Below are 17,826 nucleotides of genomic sequence, written 5' to 3'. Positions count from 1 at the left end.
CTGATGAAGGGGTGGAGGAAGGGACCCCTTGTGCACTGCTGGTGGGAATGGAAATTGGTGCAGCTACTATGGAAATCAGTATGGAGAGTCCTCAAGAAATGAAAACTAGAACTACCATACGATCCAGCAATGCCACTTCTGGAAACGAAATAATTCTCTTGACGAGATATCTGTACCCCTATGTTCACTGCAGCATTATTTACAATACCCAAGACGTGGAAACAACGTAAGCGTCTGTCGATAGATAAATGGATAAAGAAAATGTGATATATATGCCATGGAATATAATTCAGCCATAATGAATTCAGCTGAATATAAGTCAACCATTTGCTGACAGGACAGCAAATGTCCTGTCATGTGCGACAACACAGATGAACCCAGAGGACATGATGCTTAGTGAAGTAAGCCAGATACAGAAAGACAAATACTGCATGATCTCACTTATAAGTGGAATCTAAAGAAAAAGAAAAGAAAAAGAAGTTGAACTCATAGAAACAGAGAGTAGAGAAGTGGTTGCCAGGAGCTATAGGGGGCGGGGAAACAGGGAGAGGTTGGTAAAAGGGTATACATTTTGGGTTATAACACAAATAAGGTCAGAGGATCTCATGTAAAACGTGACTACAGTTGATAACACTGCTTTGTACAATTGAAATTTGCTAAGAGAGTGAACTTAAATGTTCTCAGAAAAAGAAGAAGAGAAGAATACGAATAAGGAGAAGGAGAAGGAGGAAAAGAAAAGAAACAGAATGGAAAGCCTGGAGAGTGCAGCTGAAATGGATTAGATTAGATGAAGGGACATAAAAAAACATTATCAGAGCATGTTCAGAATTTCAGTTTTCTAGGAAAAGACCTGGGTCTGCCCACACCTCCTCCTGGAACTCTTCGTGGGCCACTGCCACAGTCCTAGTGTGTCTTGGCCACTGAAACAGTCCTAGTGTGTCTTGGCTGGTGACCTCAGGGCTGGACACACGATTCCTCCCTGAATGTCTGCAGAAACCAAGGCAGGGGTCTGAGGAGGGTCTGCCTGATGTAAACCCAACTCACTGTCACGGCAACCAAGGTTCAACCTCCCTGAGGATGACACAAGACGCCGTCTACACTCGGGGCCTCCTGATAAGCACGTGCGCCTGGATGCTGTATACACATGGGGGCTGGATGTCAGTTCTAGGGTATAATTCTGTCTTTACGTGTGCGGTTTAGATTGCTCTGGAGACGTCTTCCTAATGGTAACTGTGTAGCCACATCTTCAAAGCAGGGGTGAAAATCAGCACTGAGCCGGTGACAGACGCGATCAGAAAGAGCCAGAGGAAGATCCGGTCGAGAACTTGAGCTGCGAACTTCCAGTCTTGCACCACCTGCAAAAGAGAAAAAGACGCCTCCCATTCAGGATGCGGGGCAGCTGCTCTGAATTCATTTCAAGGGACTTCAGAAAGAGTCCTATTCAGATTTACAGCCCTGCAGTTTTCCAAACGCACCTGACACATCCCCTGCAATATAGGCTTCCTGGGACCTCACTGACCGTGCCCAAGAAAACAGCCCATAATTCAAGTTCATGGGAAAACACTTTCATCACCGTTGAGGATGTAAAATTGAAAGAACAGAATCATTGATGCGTTTGTAAATGTTACTGATTGAAATGGGAAAAGCCTGATTTTTACCCAAATAAAAAGCCAGCATCACTCACTGTGATGCTTCCTGATATGACATAGGAAATAAATCACAAATTTATAAATTAAGAATTTTTGTGGTCACTTGACTCAGGACCTCTTTTCCTCCACTCCCCAGGTGGGTGGGTCTACAATGGACACTCCTGGAGGAGATGACAGGAACTGGTGAGGGAGAGAGGAGACCAAGTCCCTCTGGAGGAAGGGAGGCTGGGGAGACTGGGCAGTGGCCAGTGAGGGAAAGTTCAGAGCAGGACAAGCTGCAGGGTCGGCGGGGGTCGGGGGGAGCCTCAGAGACGGGGCCAGAAATCTTTCAAGGGAAAATAAGTGTCCCATTTCCAGTACATGGGGATTTGGTAAAGATGGAACCAAGCAGGACGCCTGCCGTTCTAGAAGGAACATAGAAGCTGATGCAGAACTTGAATGTATTTTGTGCACATAGAGGTTTAGAAATAAAACCTTGGGGAAAACCACGAAGAAGACAGATGAAAATGTTAAAAGTTTCAAACTTAAGTGGGGGATTATTAACAATGTGAATCATCTTAAATGTTTTGTATTTTCCAATTCCCTATACTGATGATGTGTTACTTTTATAATTTTTAAAAAAGCTATTTAAATTTTTGTATTAGAATTTCTAAAAGGCACCAGGAACTATATTCAACATACTGTGATAAACCATAATGGAAAAGAATATGAAAAAGAATGTATATGTATGTATAACTGAGTCACTTTGCTGTACAGCAGAAATTAACACAACATTGTGAATCAACTATACTTCAATCAAAATAAAATTAAAAAAAGAATTTCTAAAAGATATAAAGAAAGAAACAAACAAAAAACCCTTAAGCATAGCTGTAATGTTTTTTCTATAGCAGCATTTTTTCTAGTGCTGTTTAAACGTTTTTTCAGTGGATGAAAAAATGACAAATTGTTAAGAGAGGAGAGATGCTAGGCAGTGTCTACATGAAAAGTAGAGGATATTTCTAAAAAACCCTATTCTTTCATAAGTTTGTTTATGAGATCAGGATCTTGGCACTAATTTTTACTGATTTTAGAGTAAAATAATTAAACCCTATAAACTGGTGTAAGTATTAACTCATTTTAAGCAACAGACCTGTTTTTGTGCTGAGTATTTAAATGTCAAATAATATTTTCCTTCCACGGGGGAAGGACCATGTAGAGGAGGGAGGGAAGACGGGGAGAAGAAAGATGAGGATTAACATTTATTTTTTTGTTTGTTTGCTTGTTTGTTTTTTTTTTTGCGGTACGCGGGCCTCTCACTGTTGTGGCCCCTCCCGTTGTGGAGCACAGGCTCCGGACGCGCAGGCTCAGCGGCCATGGCTCACGGGCCCAGCCGCTCCACGGCATGTGGGATCTTCCTGGACCAGGGCACGAACCCGCGTTCCCTGCATCGGCAGGCGGACTCTCAACCACTGCGCCACCAGGGAAGCCCGATGATTCACATTTATTGACTGCTTACATAATCATGAGACCACGTGCGCTAGGCACACAGTGCATGTTTTATACATGATGTCACTAATTCCTCACAATAACCCTTCAAGGGAGGTTTCAGAAAACTGAAGTTCAGGTTAAGTAGCTTTTCTCAAGTCATAATGAACATGGGTAGCATCTGCATGCAGGACCGTTTTGAGTCTGAAATCCATACCCTCATCACATTTTAAAAAATAAATCTCTTTAAATTTGTGAACTAAATACTTGTTGTTACACCATGTTTTTGTATAAATTTAGAAATTGATTCCTTCTGTTTTCTGTTTTCCAAATATGCTGAATAGAGATATCCATCATCCCACTAAAAGTGAGAGATAAATGACCAGAGACCAGGACAACCAACTTAAAATGTAGAATTGAATTATTTTAGATAGAATTAAGTCTACTTATAAGAAATAGTGCTTAATCTATAGTTGCTCCTCTTTTGCTCATTCTGTTTTTGTGAACTTCTCCCTGAAAATCCACACTGAAGTCTCTATTTTGTGTCAGGGCTTGTTTTAAGTTTTATGTGTGTCAAGCAGAGAGCTAATAAGGTCACATGTTAAACAAGGACGCATTTGCTGTAAACAGACGTTAAAATCTCAGTCCTGGCTTGCGGCGGTCCCCTCACCTGACTGATGAAATGCTCTTTCTTCACGTGGCTGGAAATGTATCTGATGGAATCCGCAGCCTTTTCCAGGAAAGCGACCAGAGCTTTTTCTCCATCGCTAATCTGCTTTTGTTTCCTTTTTTCGAGGACTTTACCTCCCACTGCCGGTTTACTCTCCTCTTTATCCGGGAAAGAGTAGCCATCCACGTGGTCCTTCATGCAAAGTAATTTAGGAAGTTTTTGCAGAAATAGCCGCTTAACCCAGGGGGCCATGGGGTGGTAAGTGGAGGGAGATCTGTGGTGGACGTTGATGACAAACACGGTGACGATGATGGACAGGGTGACAAAGACCATGATGAACAGGAGGTACTCGCCAATGAGCGGGATGACCTTGGAGGAGGACGGGATGATTTCTTCAATCACCAGGAGAAACACTGTCAGGGAAACCAAGACGGACGTGGATAAGGAGAGCTTCTCCCCCTCGTCAGAAGGCAAGTAGAAGACAAGCACTGTCAGAAAGGACAGCCCCAGGCAGGGGATGATGAGGAAGAGGGTGTAGAACAGGGGCAGGCGGCGCAGCACGAAGGAGTAGGTGATGAACGGGTACTGGTACGCGCCGTCTCTCCGGCTCCCCGCCGTGCCCTTGGCGTTGAGGATCTCCCACTCTCCGTTGTCGAAGAAGTCTTTTCTGTCCACGTTCTCGTCTATCAGGACGAGGTCAACCATGGTCCCGTCGTAAGTCCAGGATCCGAACTTCATGGAGCAGTTCTGCCTGTCGAATGGGAAGAAGGTGACGTCCATGGTGCAGGAGCTTTTGTAACTGGCGGGAGGCATCCACACCACGGTCCCATCAGATTTCACGATGGCCTTGGTCATGAGTGAGCCTTCGAACCGTCCGTCAGCGCTGTCGAAAAACGGTTCACCTGATGGTTAGTTGAACACATATTAACTTTTTTTTTGTTTTTCCCACCGTCGTACTATTTGTATTTTATGACTTTCCTACCACAGGGTCAAACAATATTTCCAAAAGGAATAATTTTCTCGTTAAAGTTGTACCTTTCTCTTAATTATTTTGGCACAATCAGGTTTTTCTATTTCTTTTTTTTTTTTTCTTTTTAATTAGTTAATTTATTTATTTTTGCTGTGTTGGGCCTTCGTTTCTGTGTGAGGGCTTTCTCTAGTTGTGGCAAGCAGGGGCCACTCTTCATCGCGGTGTGAGGGCCTCTCACTATCGCAGTCTCTCTTGTTGCGGAGCGCAGGCTCCAGACGCGCAGGCTCAGTAGTTGTGGCTCACGGGCCCAGTTGCTCCGCGGCATGTGGAATCCTCCCAGACCAGGGCTCGAACCCGTATCCCCTGCATTAGCAGGCAGATTCTCAACCACTGCGCCACCAGGGAAGCCCAGGCTTTTCTATTTCTACTCCTAATCCGACCAGTGCACTTTTCTACTGTGATACTTACTTTTCAAAGAGAACTATGTCAGGAAGCCAGAGAGATTCTGACGGAACTTTAATTGAATGAATTCCACCGTATTCATCTGGATTCCAGCGTAATTTGTGGTCTGTCCATTCCTGTGTGAAATTAATATACTGTAGTTTTGTTCTGAAAATTCAAGGTATTAGAGTTTGGAATCTTCAAGTTTATGTTAATTTACTAATCCAGTGTTTTATTTTAAAAAGGAAATTCATCCACTTTAGACCTTATGACCCTCTCCGTGACTCAGGGCAGGTCAAGATACAGTTTGAGCCAGCCTGGTCTTTGATGGTGCCCAGACTCTCACACCTGTCCAGTCTGGGATTTCCAAAATTGCCGTATCTACCTCACAATCTAGAGGCTCAGCAGCAAACACCACTGATTCATGACTTATTTTCTCCTAAGGAACAAAAGAAAAGCAAAGATAGCTCTAACTCAGTTTATTCTAGGAGAGTTGGTCCAGTGATATTGTAATCTCATGATAATTGTATTGAGAGAAATGATTTTGAATATCAATCAAGAGTCTTGGACAAAGATGCATGCAACATGCTAATATGAAACTTCCAGTATCTGCTGACTACTCTTGAGGACATTATAACTTTTATCCAATGATAAAATATTTCCCAAGAATCTCCTTTTAAGCTCTAATCTGAATTTATTTTGCGAGTACCAAATCCAGTTTTAAATTATATTCCTAATGTTGTTAGCCTCCAGATGCTTGCGTATTTTTCCTTGTAATAGAATGTAATCATTTAGCATGTTTTACAGGGGTTGGTGGATCCAGATTAACAAAACTGACGTTAATTGATTGAATTATGAAGGATGATGTATGGATGACCCAGTTACAGCAGAAGTGGACTTAAAAAGATTTAGGATCTAGAATCTTATGAAATCTGACCTGAAAATTAATTATCCCACTGTCTGTCATGTGGACAGTTGAGGAATGATATAGGAGAATATTAAATGACATTTCAGGAAGTTGGGAGGGTATGCCCAGTGTGAGGCTTCCTGGAGCCCAGTGGTGCCAACTGTCATTAAAAAATCAGGAGTCAGCAGATAGATGATTCACTAGATGGTAAAATATTGAAATATGCATGGTGCCTGGAAAAGGACGGAACTATACACACCAGATGAGACATCGTCCCTCTTAGGCAATATTTGTGAGGCTTAATCCTTGAAAAACAAATTTTAGGCTTAATCCTTGAAAAACAAATCCTTGAAAAACAAATGGGCCTTTAAAAGTCTATGCTCTAAAGGATTAAAAAAAAATTGCATGACTACTTATGGAAAACCATGCATATGAAGACTGACGGTTTAAGAACCGAAACTAATAAAGCATTTATCATGCTTGCTTGGTACTCACAAGCTTCTCTCTTCCTTCCTCTTCCTCTGCCCATTTTGAAAAGCAAATATAATTTCCTTCCTATGAATTATTTGTCTCCTGCTAAGGAGATTTCTACTACTGGCAGCAAGCCTGAATCCCAGAAATGCTGAAGGGAACTCAGAGCAACATTTATGGTCTGTTTTCACTTTTACATTTTAAAATTTTCCTTACAATAAAAGTCACTCTACAGTTCTACAGGCAAACAGTTGGATAATCACTAATGCCATAAAGATACCAGAATAGATCTGCTGCCCCCAAATTTTCCTCGGGCTGCCCCTTTGTAATCAACCACTCCCATATCCCCAGTCCCTGGCAACCACTGCTCTATTTTCTGATCCTATAATTTTGCCTTTTCTAGAATGTCATATAATGGAATCATACTATAGGTAGCCATTCCATCCTGACTTCTTTTACTTATCAGAATACATTTTGGATTCTTCTAGGTTGTATTAGTAGTTTATTCATTTTTATATTAGTGAGAGGTATTCCACTGTATGAATATACCACAATTCTTTTTATCCATTCACCAGGAAAAATATCTGGATTCTTTTCAGTTTTTAATGATTATAAATAAAGCCACTATAAACATTTTGTAATTTTTTGGGTGAAAACCGTTCTTTTTTTTCTCTTGGGTAAATACCTAGGAGTGGGATGGCTGGGTCATAGAGTAAGTGTACGTTTAACTTAATACGATACACGCCGGAGAGACTGAATCATTTTGCATTCCCACTAGCAATGCATGAGCATTCCAGCTGTTTGGCATCATCTCTAGTACTGGGTTTTGTCACATTTAAATGTTTAACTATATTATAATAGTTGTAAAGTAGTATCTCATTATGGTTTTTACTATGCATTTTCCTAATGACTAAATGATGTTGAGCATTTCTTCATGTGCTTCCTTGCCATCCATACATTTTATTTGGTGAAGTGGTTGCTAAATCTTTTGCACAGTTTTTAAATGGGTTGTCTGTTTTCTTATTGCTGAGTTTTTAGTTCTTTATATATATGGAAAGTATATTTCTATATATAAAAATAGATCCCGAGCAGGGAGCGAGCTGCAGGCCCACAGGCAATGAGCCCCGGGGACAGACGTGCAATCGGGCAGACTGGCTGGAGCTGGGCTCTTACACTCTGGCTCCGTCTTTAAAAATCAGTGTTAAGCGAGCACAGTTAGGAGTCCAAACCCACAATTCCTCCGCTTGGAACCTAAAGATCTGGAACTCAAATTGCCTGCTTCTGGAATTCAGTCTTCTCTCTTCTGCAGGCACTGCCCGTGTTTACCTAAGCCCAGCTGTACAGCCAAGGAGGAAGCGGGGGAGCTCACATTCTGGGGGCACATCCCAGCAAACGCACACCAGCCACACAGACTGTGCTCATGAAGTGGGCCAAGCCCCAGAGGGAGAGACTGTTCAGTCAGAAAGATTTGTCTCGCTCACCGGACAGCAAGATGAACAGCTGTGGCCAGAGACAGCACAGAGACAGTGCTTTAGGACGCTCACAATTTGGGGGGAATTAATTCATTCCACAAATATGCGAGGCTTATACCAGCACTGAGCAGGGCCGCCTTGCCCTCCTGGCCTGGGGCTGTCTCAGACAAGAACGAGTAAACTAACTGGCAAACCATCACCACACCCTGTGGTTATTGCCATGAAGGGTACGGTTTGGGTGTGAAGATGCAGGACAGTGAGTGGACAGGGAAGGAGGTTCGGATTTGACGACATCGCAGCTGAAGCAGAGGGTAGGAAGGGGCAGTGGGTGCTGTGGAGGGCAGGTCTGCTGTGGACGCTGTTGCAGGATGAACAGCAGACGTGAGTGGATGGATGAATGAGGGACACGTCTCAATCCTCGAGGAGGATATAAAGACAGCTCCAGTGGATTCAGGGTGTGCTCTTGACCAGTAAAGGAAAAGGGGCAGGTGGGACTCGCGGTCATTGCCGCTTACTTGGGGGTACCTGAGAGAGAGAGAGAAAGAGGGAGACAGCACTGAATTAGAGTTCCACCCCTGCACTGTTCTTTTTTTTTTTTTTTTTTGTGGTACGCGGGCCTCTCACTGTTGTGGCCTCTCCCATTGCGGAGCACAGGCTCCGGACGCGCAGGCTCAGCGGCCACGGCTCATGGGCCCAGCCGCTCCGCGGCATGTGGGATCTTCCCGGACCGGGGCACGAACCCGTGTCCCCAGCATCGGCAGGCGGACTCCCAACCACTGAGCCACCAGGGAAGCCACCTGCACTGTTCTTTACTAGCTGTGCTCCTCTGCGGGGTTAAGGGAGACATTCCTCACCATCTTGGGGTCCTTCTGATGCTAGACCTGGGAAGTCGGAGACGCTCTCCCCCTGGATGTGCCCATCAGAGCGGCTCACAGGATTCCCAGCAGGTTGTGGTCCACCATGATGCTGGCTGAGCCCCACAACCCAGGGCCACTGCTCGTCTTAGGGTCAGCTGGGTCAAGGTGAGGATTCAGAGCCCAAATCCCCGGTCCTGCTCTCTAAGGAGCTGTGAGGCTTTCTGGTCACTTCCGTGCTCTCTCTGAAACCGTGGAGGCATTTGAAGATTGATCTCCTGTCTCCGCCTTCTTAAAGCAGTAGATTAGAAACAATATCCAGTGTTCATGGAGCATGTCCTGGCCAAGATTCCCAAAGCCCTGTACAAACATCAGCTCCACTTTGCAGCAGTCCCGGGCTTGAGAGCTTGTTATTATAGGAAACAGGGGAGCGCAGGGTAGGTCAGGGCCAAATACCAAAGTTAATCTCTGACTGTGAAAAAAAAATGGAAACATACTCCCAGTCTAGCTCTCTTAATTCTGAAAAGTGCAACTTCAAATCCATATCACATATATTCCCTTAAAACTGTCTTTTCTTACATATATTACCTGAAATATCTCCCATAAGTGTCGAGATATTACCAAATTTCATTTAAACCTAAATCATAAGACTTTTTAAAACTATGTCATGACTTCTTTATAATAAATAAATTCTTCTAATTATTCTTAATAATTAGAAAAAATATTATTATAATAATTAGTAATTCTTAATCCCAAGACCAAAAGATAGTAAGGAACAAATATTCCTTGCTGGTGATTGACAACCTCTGGGACACCCTTGGGATCTTCAGTTATCTCAAAGTCAGGTGTGAAATTCCTAAAACTGAATTAATGTTGATTCACTTTAAAGACAGCAACATGACATCTTATATGTCTCATATTCCCATAATATCTATGAGTTGTGGAGGCCAAGAAATGGGCTTTGTCATTAAGGATGAGAAAGCCTCCAAAGGTGGCACCAGGAAATGACATGTATTGAGTCCCCACTACGTGCCAGACCATGTAGGAGTCACATTCATGCACACAATCCCGTTTAACCTCCCAGCGACACTGTGAGCTAGGCATTGTCTCTATTTGCTAGATGAAGAGACTGAGGGTCAGAGAGGGGAAGTGACCTGCTCAAGTTTATACAGCGAGACTTTGGATTCCTGACTCACTCTGCTTGAATCCACGTGAATCAGAAGACCACACGGGTCTCCTCTGCTAAGGTCAGAGTGAGGCTGTAGAAAAGGAAGGAAAATAAGATGGTGAGGGAGGTCTGAGGTAAATTCCTAGATGTACAAGTGCCATTACAGGTTGTGGAAGGCTTTGGGAACGTGGCCCAGACCTTACGGCAAGGCCGTCCTTTCCTTGGGTTTGTTATGAAATAAACCAGCTTCTTGGTTTTCTCCTGCAAGCCAGCTGCAGGGATTTATCCAATGAGGCCTTCATCATGTTTCTGAACTTTTTGTTGATCTAAAACAGGAATCAGCTGTTGGAGAAACAACACCAGTCTAAGGCGTTGGCCTGGGCAGAGATTAAGAAAGCTTTGTTTCCCCTGGGGCCATCATGGGGCTAGGATAGCAGCCGGCTCTCAGCGACAGTGAATCTTACTGGTTCATTGGAGTATGCCTCCAGCGGTGCAAGCCCAGTGCCCTCCACCATCCCTGGCACGTAGTAGGTGCTCAGGAAGTGCTAGTTGAGTGAATATACTTGACATCTGTCGTCAGAGTGATTATTCACACGATAACATCTAGGCAAAGGGCCAACCCTCCTGTCATTAAAGAAGGGATATTTTCATCTTTCATTCCTTTTTGGGTACCTACGGTGCGGTTTTCCTAACCTTGACAACGACGAAGCAGAATCTGAGCGGCTAGGGAAGTGAGTATTTCTCACGGAGTTTTAGTGAGTTAATAATCTATTTATGATTTATATGGTCTTGAATACTCTCTGGAAGTACAAAGGAGGAAGACAAATGAGTTTGCAAAATAAAATCAGTAACATAAAAATAGCTCCACGTAGAGGACTTTTTCAGGATGTCACTAAATTTGTGCTTGTAAAGGTCTGTGGTTGAGAGGATAGAAGAGAAATGTCTAGATATATCAGATGAGAATGAAGGAAATAGAAGACACAGCAGAGGAATTGGGTAAACAAACAAACAAACAAACAAACAAAAAAAAACCAAGCATCTCAGTTGCATATGCTATCAGGAGACATGCTTTTGGTCCAAGTAGGTAGAATTTTATTCTCTCTGTGGAAATGAACTAGGGAGCATTTTTCAGTGTCTGAGAGGGCAATCACAAAAGAGGAAGGTTTGGTCATTTTTGTCTTTATTTTGACTGAGGTAGACAGGGATGATTGGAAAGAGTTTCCTATAGGTTTGCTCTGGTGTGAGAGCTTTGGGAAGTCGTGTTATTGAGAAGCCTATTCAGGTGGGTCACAATTTCTCCACTTTTATGGCTTGTAGAACGTCTACTGATCCTGCAAGAGCCAGTTTAAATGTCTCCTCCCCTTGGAAGCCTTCCCTGATTTACTCCCTGTTTCATTGTCATTATTGTAATGACCCAGTTCCTTATGTATATACTTTCCTTATGGTGTTTATATTACAGTAGTTATTTTTTACACAACTAACACCAGATCCTCTCCTTGAAGCAGGGCTGTTTTGTGCTCTGTACATCCAGGATCTAGCAGAGTACCTGGCCCTTAGCAGCCTCTCAGTAAACCCTGTGGAATGAATGGAAGGTGGAGCGAACCCTAGCCTCATTCTGTCCCACATGTCTTTCTAGACCAACTCCATGAGACATCCCAGAGGTTGAGGAATCGAAGCCTTAGAAGGCCAGGATTAGGAACCGGACTCTACAGGGACAGCCCTGAGAGGAGCGCCAGACGTCTCCCGTCAGCTCCCTCCAGTTTGAAGAAGAATATGGTTTCTTTATACAAGCCAGGCTGCACCTGATAGTGTGTAACCCGAGGCAAGTCACTCCAGTCCTCCAATCCTCAGTCTTCTCATCTGCAAGGTGGGAATAATAACAGGCCTGTCTCAGGAGGTGGCTGTGAGAATTGAATGCATTCATTCCTGTGACACAAGCGGCAGAGTGACTGGGCACTTGGCAGGCGCTCAATAAATCAGTATTGTTGTTGGCTACTCTGAAACTGACATCTGTGTAAAACACTAAAATGGTAGTTTTTTGTTTTTTTTTTTTTTTTTGCGATATGCAGGCCTCTCACTGCTGTGGCCTCTCCCGTTGCAGAGCACAGGCTCCGGATGCGCAGGCCCAGCGGCCATGGCTCACGGGCCCAGCCGTTCCGTGGCATGTGGGATCTTCCCGGACCAGGGCACGACCCCGTGTCCCCTGCATCGGCAGGCGGACTCTCAACCACTGCGTCACCAGGGAAGCCCAGTAGTTTTTTTTAAACATCAATTTTATCTTCTTTTTATCATCCCTTCTGTCCTTTCTTTTACCTTTTTTAGTTTTAAAAAGCTTTAAAAAAAAGTATAAAAGTAACATTACGGTGGAGCTCCAAAGCCTCCTCTTCCATGCAGCCTTCCCTGCCTGCCACCCAGGCCATAGATTCTCCTTTCTTTTTTGTTGCCATATTGTTTGCGCCACAACATAGCCCTTATTGATTAATACCTATTGTGATGTTCCCGCTCCAAATCCAACCTGTGTGAGTGCAATAGTTTCCTAATACTCTCGGTGGTTTCTCCCATTTTGGATCCTCCTCTAATTTAGAAACAGGCCTTGATGTTTTGTGTGAAGCTGGATGTGCAGACAAGGCCCTAACTGGGGAAAGCTGGTTCCAGTCAGGTGAGGCAGACTCTTCAGTCTCTGGTGACGGGGGTAATGATACCTGCTCTGCTAATTCAGAGAGGTTGAGAAATGTAAGTGGATAAGAGCCATGACAACCCATTGCAAATTAATGCAATGAAACCATGTTACTCTCGTTACTTCTATGACATGGGAACCAAAGTCCCCAGCTGGCTTTTCTAAGTGTCAGCTAGCAAGCCCCCACCTCCCCCTGGAGATTTCTCTTGCTCTGTTTTGGGTGTTGGGGGTTTTCAGGTGTTGGTTCTGTCTTGCCCTGGAGGCTCCCACCAGGCCACCGTGATTCTGGGGCATAGGTTTGCGAGAGGTCATTTCCAAAGTACAGCTAGAAACCAAGGAGCAGTGGTTTCTTCCCTTCGTGTCTGACATTGTTCTCTTTGGCTGAAATGACTCCCTATTTCCAAAATCTCAAGAAAAGTGAGAAATCCTTACTATCTCAAAGGCCAAGGGTCCTGGGCCACTGTTTTAAGTGTAAGAGCTTAGCCTCAAGGGGCAGCTGGAGGAGGTGTGTGTGAATCAGTGAGCGTCTGTTCGTTTGTTTTATTTTTGCCAAATTCCCAAGCCTATTTACACTTTAACAGAAAAGTTTTTCTTCTCTTCCCTGAAAGCTCAAATACAGGACTTCTTACTGATTTTTATGAACTCAAAATACCTCCAAATTCCACTTTAGAAAGTGCAAAAGTAGGATAAGTTCTGAGGAATGAGATAGGTATATCGAAAAATACATTCATTTAAATTGTATTTTTATATCTACATTCCTAGCTTATTATTTTCTCCTGGACATTTTTATTTGCAAGTAAAAAACTATGCAGATCCATTTCATAACATGCTAACATACCTACCAAGAAAAGACTCAGAGAACTAGAAACTAGTAAAATTTATAATGATTATCCAACTCTGATCAAAGTTTTTGGGTAGGAGAAATTTGATGACACCAGATGAAGTCTAGGGAATGTCCTTACAGTCTCTTTTATCCATTGTTCCTTATAAACAAACCATTAGCAGAAAGACCTGATCAAGTCTACTAAACCTGAATAGATAACTAATTCATTTCAACATAAACAAGTGAAAACTATTATGTTTGTACATTAAAATTAAGTGAGATAATTAACATATCCCCACTGGGAAGATTTAAATCTCTGGGAGATGAGGCAACATCCCGTAAAAAACCCAATAATTGCTAACAAAAATAAATAAGCAATTAAATCAACCTTCTCACCTCCTATCAAGGAAGTGCCAATATTTTCTCCTTTACATGACATATGCAAACTTGAATGGTAATTATTTCCTGGCAACTCCAGAAAGAGCAGGAAACAGGCTATGGCCAAGCTAGGAGCTGAAAACAATTCACATGCTTTTCTAGTCATATCAGGAAGACGGAGGTTCATCATTTTGACTTGGGCTTCACCTTGTTCTGAAGTTGGTGGTGAGTGGCCTCTGTCATTCCCTGTTTTCTCTTTCTAGGGAACAACATTAGGGGAAGGGTCATCCCAGGGAGGGCCAGGGGGGAAGAGGGAGAATTTAACATCCCTGATTTTCTTATCCAGTTGTGGTAGCTTAAATGAGGGTAAGTTGCACCCTGACACCTTTCCCCCCTTTCTGCAAGTAGCCCAGGGACCAGTGCCCTGGACTCAGTGTCAGAGTCACCCTCCTACCTGCCCACTCCAGAAGCAAGAAGACAGAGCAAGGTGTGCCTACGAGCTTCCAGACTGACCTCTGACTCGTGCAGAAGAGAATACAAAAGAATAAACCCTTCCCCAAACACTCCCAAATATCTCTCTGAAGAACTCAATATGCTCTTTAAAATAATTATTTTTCAACGGGAGCCTTTCTCAGTAGAAAAGAATGGAAACAATTCGGGGGGGAGCTACAGTCCTTGGACTGACAGTTACCTGTTTGAGCCACACGTTTGTTGTCATCAGCTGATTCTTTTCATCCTAAGAGAATGAAAATTAAATTCAAATTGAGTGAAACTACAGCAAAGGAAACCATAAACAAGACCAAAAGACAACCCTCAGAATGGGAGAAAATATTTGCAAATGAAGCAACTGACAAAGGATTAGTCTCCAAAATTTATAAGCAGCTCATGCAGCTCAATAACAAAAAAATAAACACCCCAATCCAAAAATGGGCAGAAGACCTAAATAGACATTTCTCCAAAGAAGATATGCAGACTGCCAACAAACACATGAAAGAATGCTCAACATCATTAATCATTAGAGAAATGCAGATCAAAACTACAATGAGATATCATCTCACACCAGTCAGAATGGCCATCATCAAAAAATCTAGAAACAATAAATGCTGGAGAGGGTGTGGAGAAAAGGGAACCCTCTTGCACTGCTGGTGGGAATGTGAATTGGTACAGCCACTATGGAGAACAGTATGGAGGTTCCTTAAAAAACTACATATAGAACTACCATATGACCCAGCAATCCCACTACTGGGCATATACCCTGAGAAAACCATAATTCAAAAAGAGTCATGTAGCAAAATATTCATTGCAGCTCTATTTACAATAGCCAGGAGATGGAAACAACCTAAGTGCCCATCATCGGATGAATGGATAAAGAAGATGTGGCACATATATACAATGGAATATTACTCAGCCATAAAAAGAAACGAAATTGAGCTATTTGTAATGAGGTGGATAGACCTAGAGTCTGTCATACAGAGTGAAGTAAGTCAGAAAGAGAGAGACAAATACTGTATGCTAACACATATATATGGAATTTAAGAAAAAAAAATGTCATGAAGAACCAAGGGGTAAGACAGGAATAAAGACACAAACCTACTAGAGAATGGACTTGAGGATATGGGGAGGGGGAAGGGTAAGCTGTGACAAAGTGAGAGAGTGGCGTGGACATATATACACTACCAAATGTAAGGTAGATAGCTTGTGGGTAGCAGCCGCATAGCACAGGGAGATCAGCTCGGTGCTTTGTGACCACCTGGAGGGATGGGATAGGGAGGGTGGGAGGGAGGGAGACGCAAGAGGGAAGAGATATGGGGATATATGTATGTATATGTATAACTAATTCACTTTGTTATAAAGCAGAAACTAAAACAATTAAGTGAAACTGTGTGTTGGATTTTTCTTTTTGTCCGAGACTTCCTGAGTCTTACCTTTGAGAGGTCCAAAGTGAAAAGGATTCTCAACTGAAGAGCAGTTAAATGGCATTGAGACCCTAAAGCATTATGCATATTTTACTTAAAATGAAAAATAATAATTAGAGCAAGTAGTAGTTCACTGTGGTGATATTTATATAAAATTGCCTAACCAAAGGCATGGTAAGGGTGTGAAGTAGAATGAAGTATTAGCTAAATGGGAGATGGGCTTTGCATGATTTTCTAGAAGGAATCCTGGGTGATGAGTCAGCTGGGGGGGATGCGTGTGTGCACTTGTAGTGGGGTGGAGATTTGGGCAATGGCGGAGGATTATTCTGTGACTTTGGGGACCACAGCAGAATGATTCTGCAGAATCGGGGTTGTTGAAGTTCATGGATTTCCCCAGGGACATCATGGCAGAAATGTGAGCCCAGACAGGAAAATTAGTAGAGAATGTTAAGGTGTGGTGTGTCAGGGAAAGGTATGGGGTCACCCAGGCACTCACTCTGGTGCTGTCACCATCTGCTGTCCCTCCCCGCAAGCAGCCCTGCCAGCCCTGGCTCAGCCCCACCTCTGCAGCCCGGCCCCTCACCCTGATGCTCACCTTGGGGGCTCCAGCAGAACTGCCAAGGGTGATGCCCTCCTAGCAGGCACATCCCACCCCCCGGAGGAAAACGTCCCTCCTCCACGCCACCCACACCCCACCAACAGTGTTGCAATGAAAATGACGTTCTCATTCTTTCCGTGGGTCATTTCACTGGCTTCTTGGGGCAGGTTTTATTTTTAAAACTGAAATGGCAGACATGTGGAAAGAAAACAAAGTCAAATTTTAGCCTTGAGGATGGGTGAAGGAATGCGTGCTCTCTGCAGCTGAGGGCCGACGCTTACTCACCACATCTACCAGCTGAGATATTTTCAACCCAAAATATACTTTTATGGTGTCATTAGATTGTAATACAGGGCGAACCCATTTCTGGTAACCTTGGAATAAATGTCTGAGCAGCGCATCTTCTTCTTCGGCTATGGGCCTGAATCCTGCAGCAGCTGTAAGACATGAGGGGATCCGAATTAACCGGGGAGGCGGGACGGCTGGGCCCACATTCTCCAGCGGGACGTCGTGTATTTCTAAACAGCCTGATTCAGCAGAGGCAGGGTTGAGGCTACAAGGGTTCTCGCTAAACACTCTCCTTACCCACCCCAGCTCCCTCCCCAAACGCACCGCTCAAGGTAGACTCTCGTTCTACTTCTTTAATGTTGTATCTGTATGAGGTGATGGATGGTCACTAAACTTATTGTGGTGAAATCCTTTCATGACGCATGTAAGTCAGATCATTATGCTGTGCCTCCTAAATTTCCACAGGGCTGTATGTCAATTACATCCCAATAAAACTGGAAGAAAAAAATAATTAAAAGTAGAGTCTATACTTTACCCAGAGCTTTGCCTTCTTACGGGGCTTTCTCATCAAGAGGTCAACACCTCCTGATGGAGGTGGTCTCTGCCGGCTTGCACTGTCCATCACTGCACCTGGTCTGGCCCCTTCACATCCCTGATCACAATTTGTCATGCATTTGTCCCTGTCTGTCCTCCCCTTGGGTGCCACGATGGCAGGCACAGTATCTGTGCTATTTGGTGATGTTCAGCCGGCACCTAGCACGGTGTCCGGGCACAGCAGTAGCTCATTTGATGTCTACTTAATGAATGAACCAATGAAGGGAGAGCCAGGCCATTTTCCATATGTTCAGCAGACGTTCACAGAACACCTACCACATGCCCCGCCGGTTCCCTCCCTTCCTCCTGGGGAAGTCCTCCCTTACGAAGAGCCTCCCTGGCCAAGAACCAGGTTCTAACAACAACTCTTTTCCTCCCCAAGTGTACAAAAGCCTAAGAAACACCCTAATTTCAAGCTTTAACACTCAAGTTGAAGAAATGGTTTAGGAACGTGGTCTAGAGGTAAGTTTTGTTTCTTTTCAGTGC

At 43.7% G+C, this 17,826-nt stretch overlaps 1 protein-coding gene across 1 annotated transcript; it reads right to left on the bottom strand.

Moving 5' to 3' along the window:
• Positions 1-1,220: 1,220 nt before the first annotated feature.
• CHRNB3 (cholinergic receptor nicotinic beta 3 subunit) lies at positions 1,221-16,893 on the bottom strand. The gene is made up of 5 exons (XM_027123038.1): positions 16,744-16,893; positions 14,636-14,680; positions 5,222-5,331; positions 3,784-4,666; positions 1,221-1,355 (listed from the first exon to the last, which is right to left on the bottom strand). The coding sequence occupies exons 2-5, from the start codon at positions 14,660-14,662 to the stop codon at positions 1,221-1,223; spliced, it is 1,155 nt and encodes a 384-aa protein (XP_026978839.1). The 5' UTR covers positions 14,663-14,680; positions 16,744-16,893.
• Positions 16,894-17,826: the final 933 nt, after the last annotated feature.

The sequence above is a fragment of the Aethalodelphis obliquidens genome, unplaced genomic scaffold (genome assembly GCF_003676395.1).
Source record: "Aethalodelphis obliquidens isolate GAN/ISIS:26980383/991018 unplaced genomic scaffold, ASM367639v1 scaffold25, whole genome shotgun sequence".
NCBI classification, from domain to species: Eukaryota; Metazoa; Chordata; class Mammalia; order Artiodactyla; family Delphinidae; genus Aethalodelphis; species Aethalodelphis obliquidens.
The sequence above is the reverse complement of the archived record's forward strand: the minus strand, read 5'-3'. Positions and strand labels throughout refer to the sequence as shown.

What these genes read in the sequence shown, in the direction of transcription:
- CHRNB3 (XM_027123038.1), bottom strand. Translation starts at nt 14,662, where the DNA reads ATGACAACAAACGTGTGGCTCAAACAG. An exon ending in GACATAGTTCTCTTTGAAAA is followed by an intron (nt 4,667 to 5,221) that starts GTAAGTATCACA and finishes GTTTTTCGACAG; the next exon opens with CGCTGACGGACGGTTCGAAG. An exon ending in AAGAGCATTTCATCAGTCAG is followed by an intron (nt 1,356 to 3,783) that starts GTGAGGGGACCG and finishes TCTCTTTTGCAG; the next exon opens with GTGGTGCAAGACTGGAAGTT.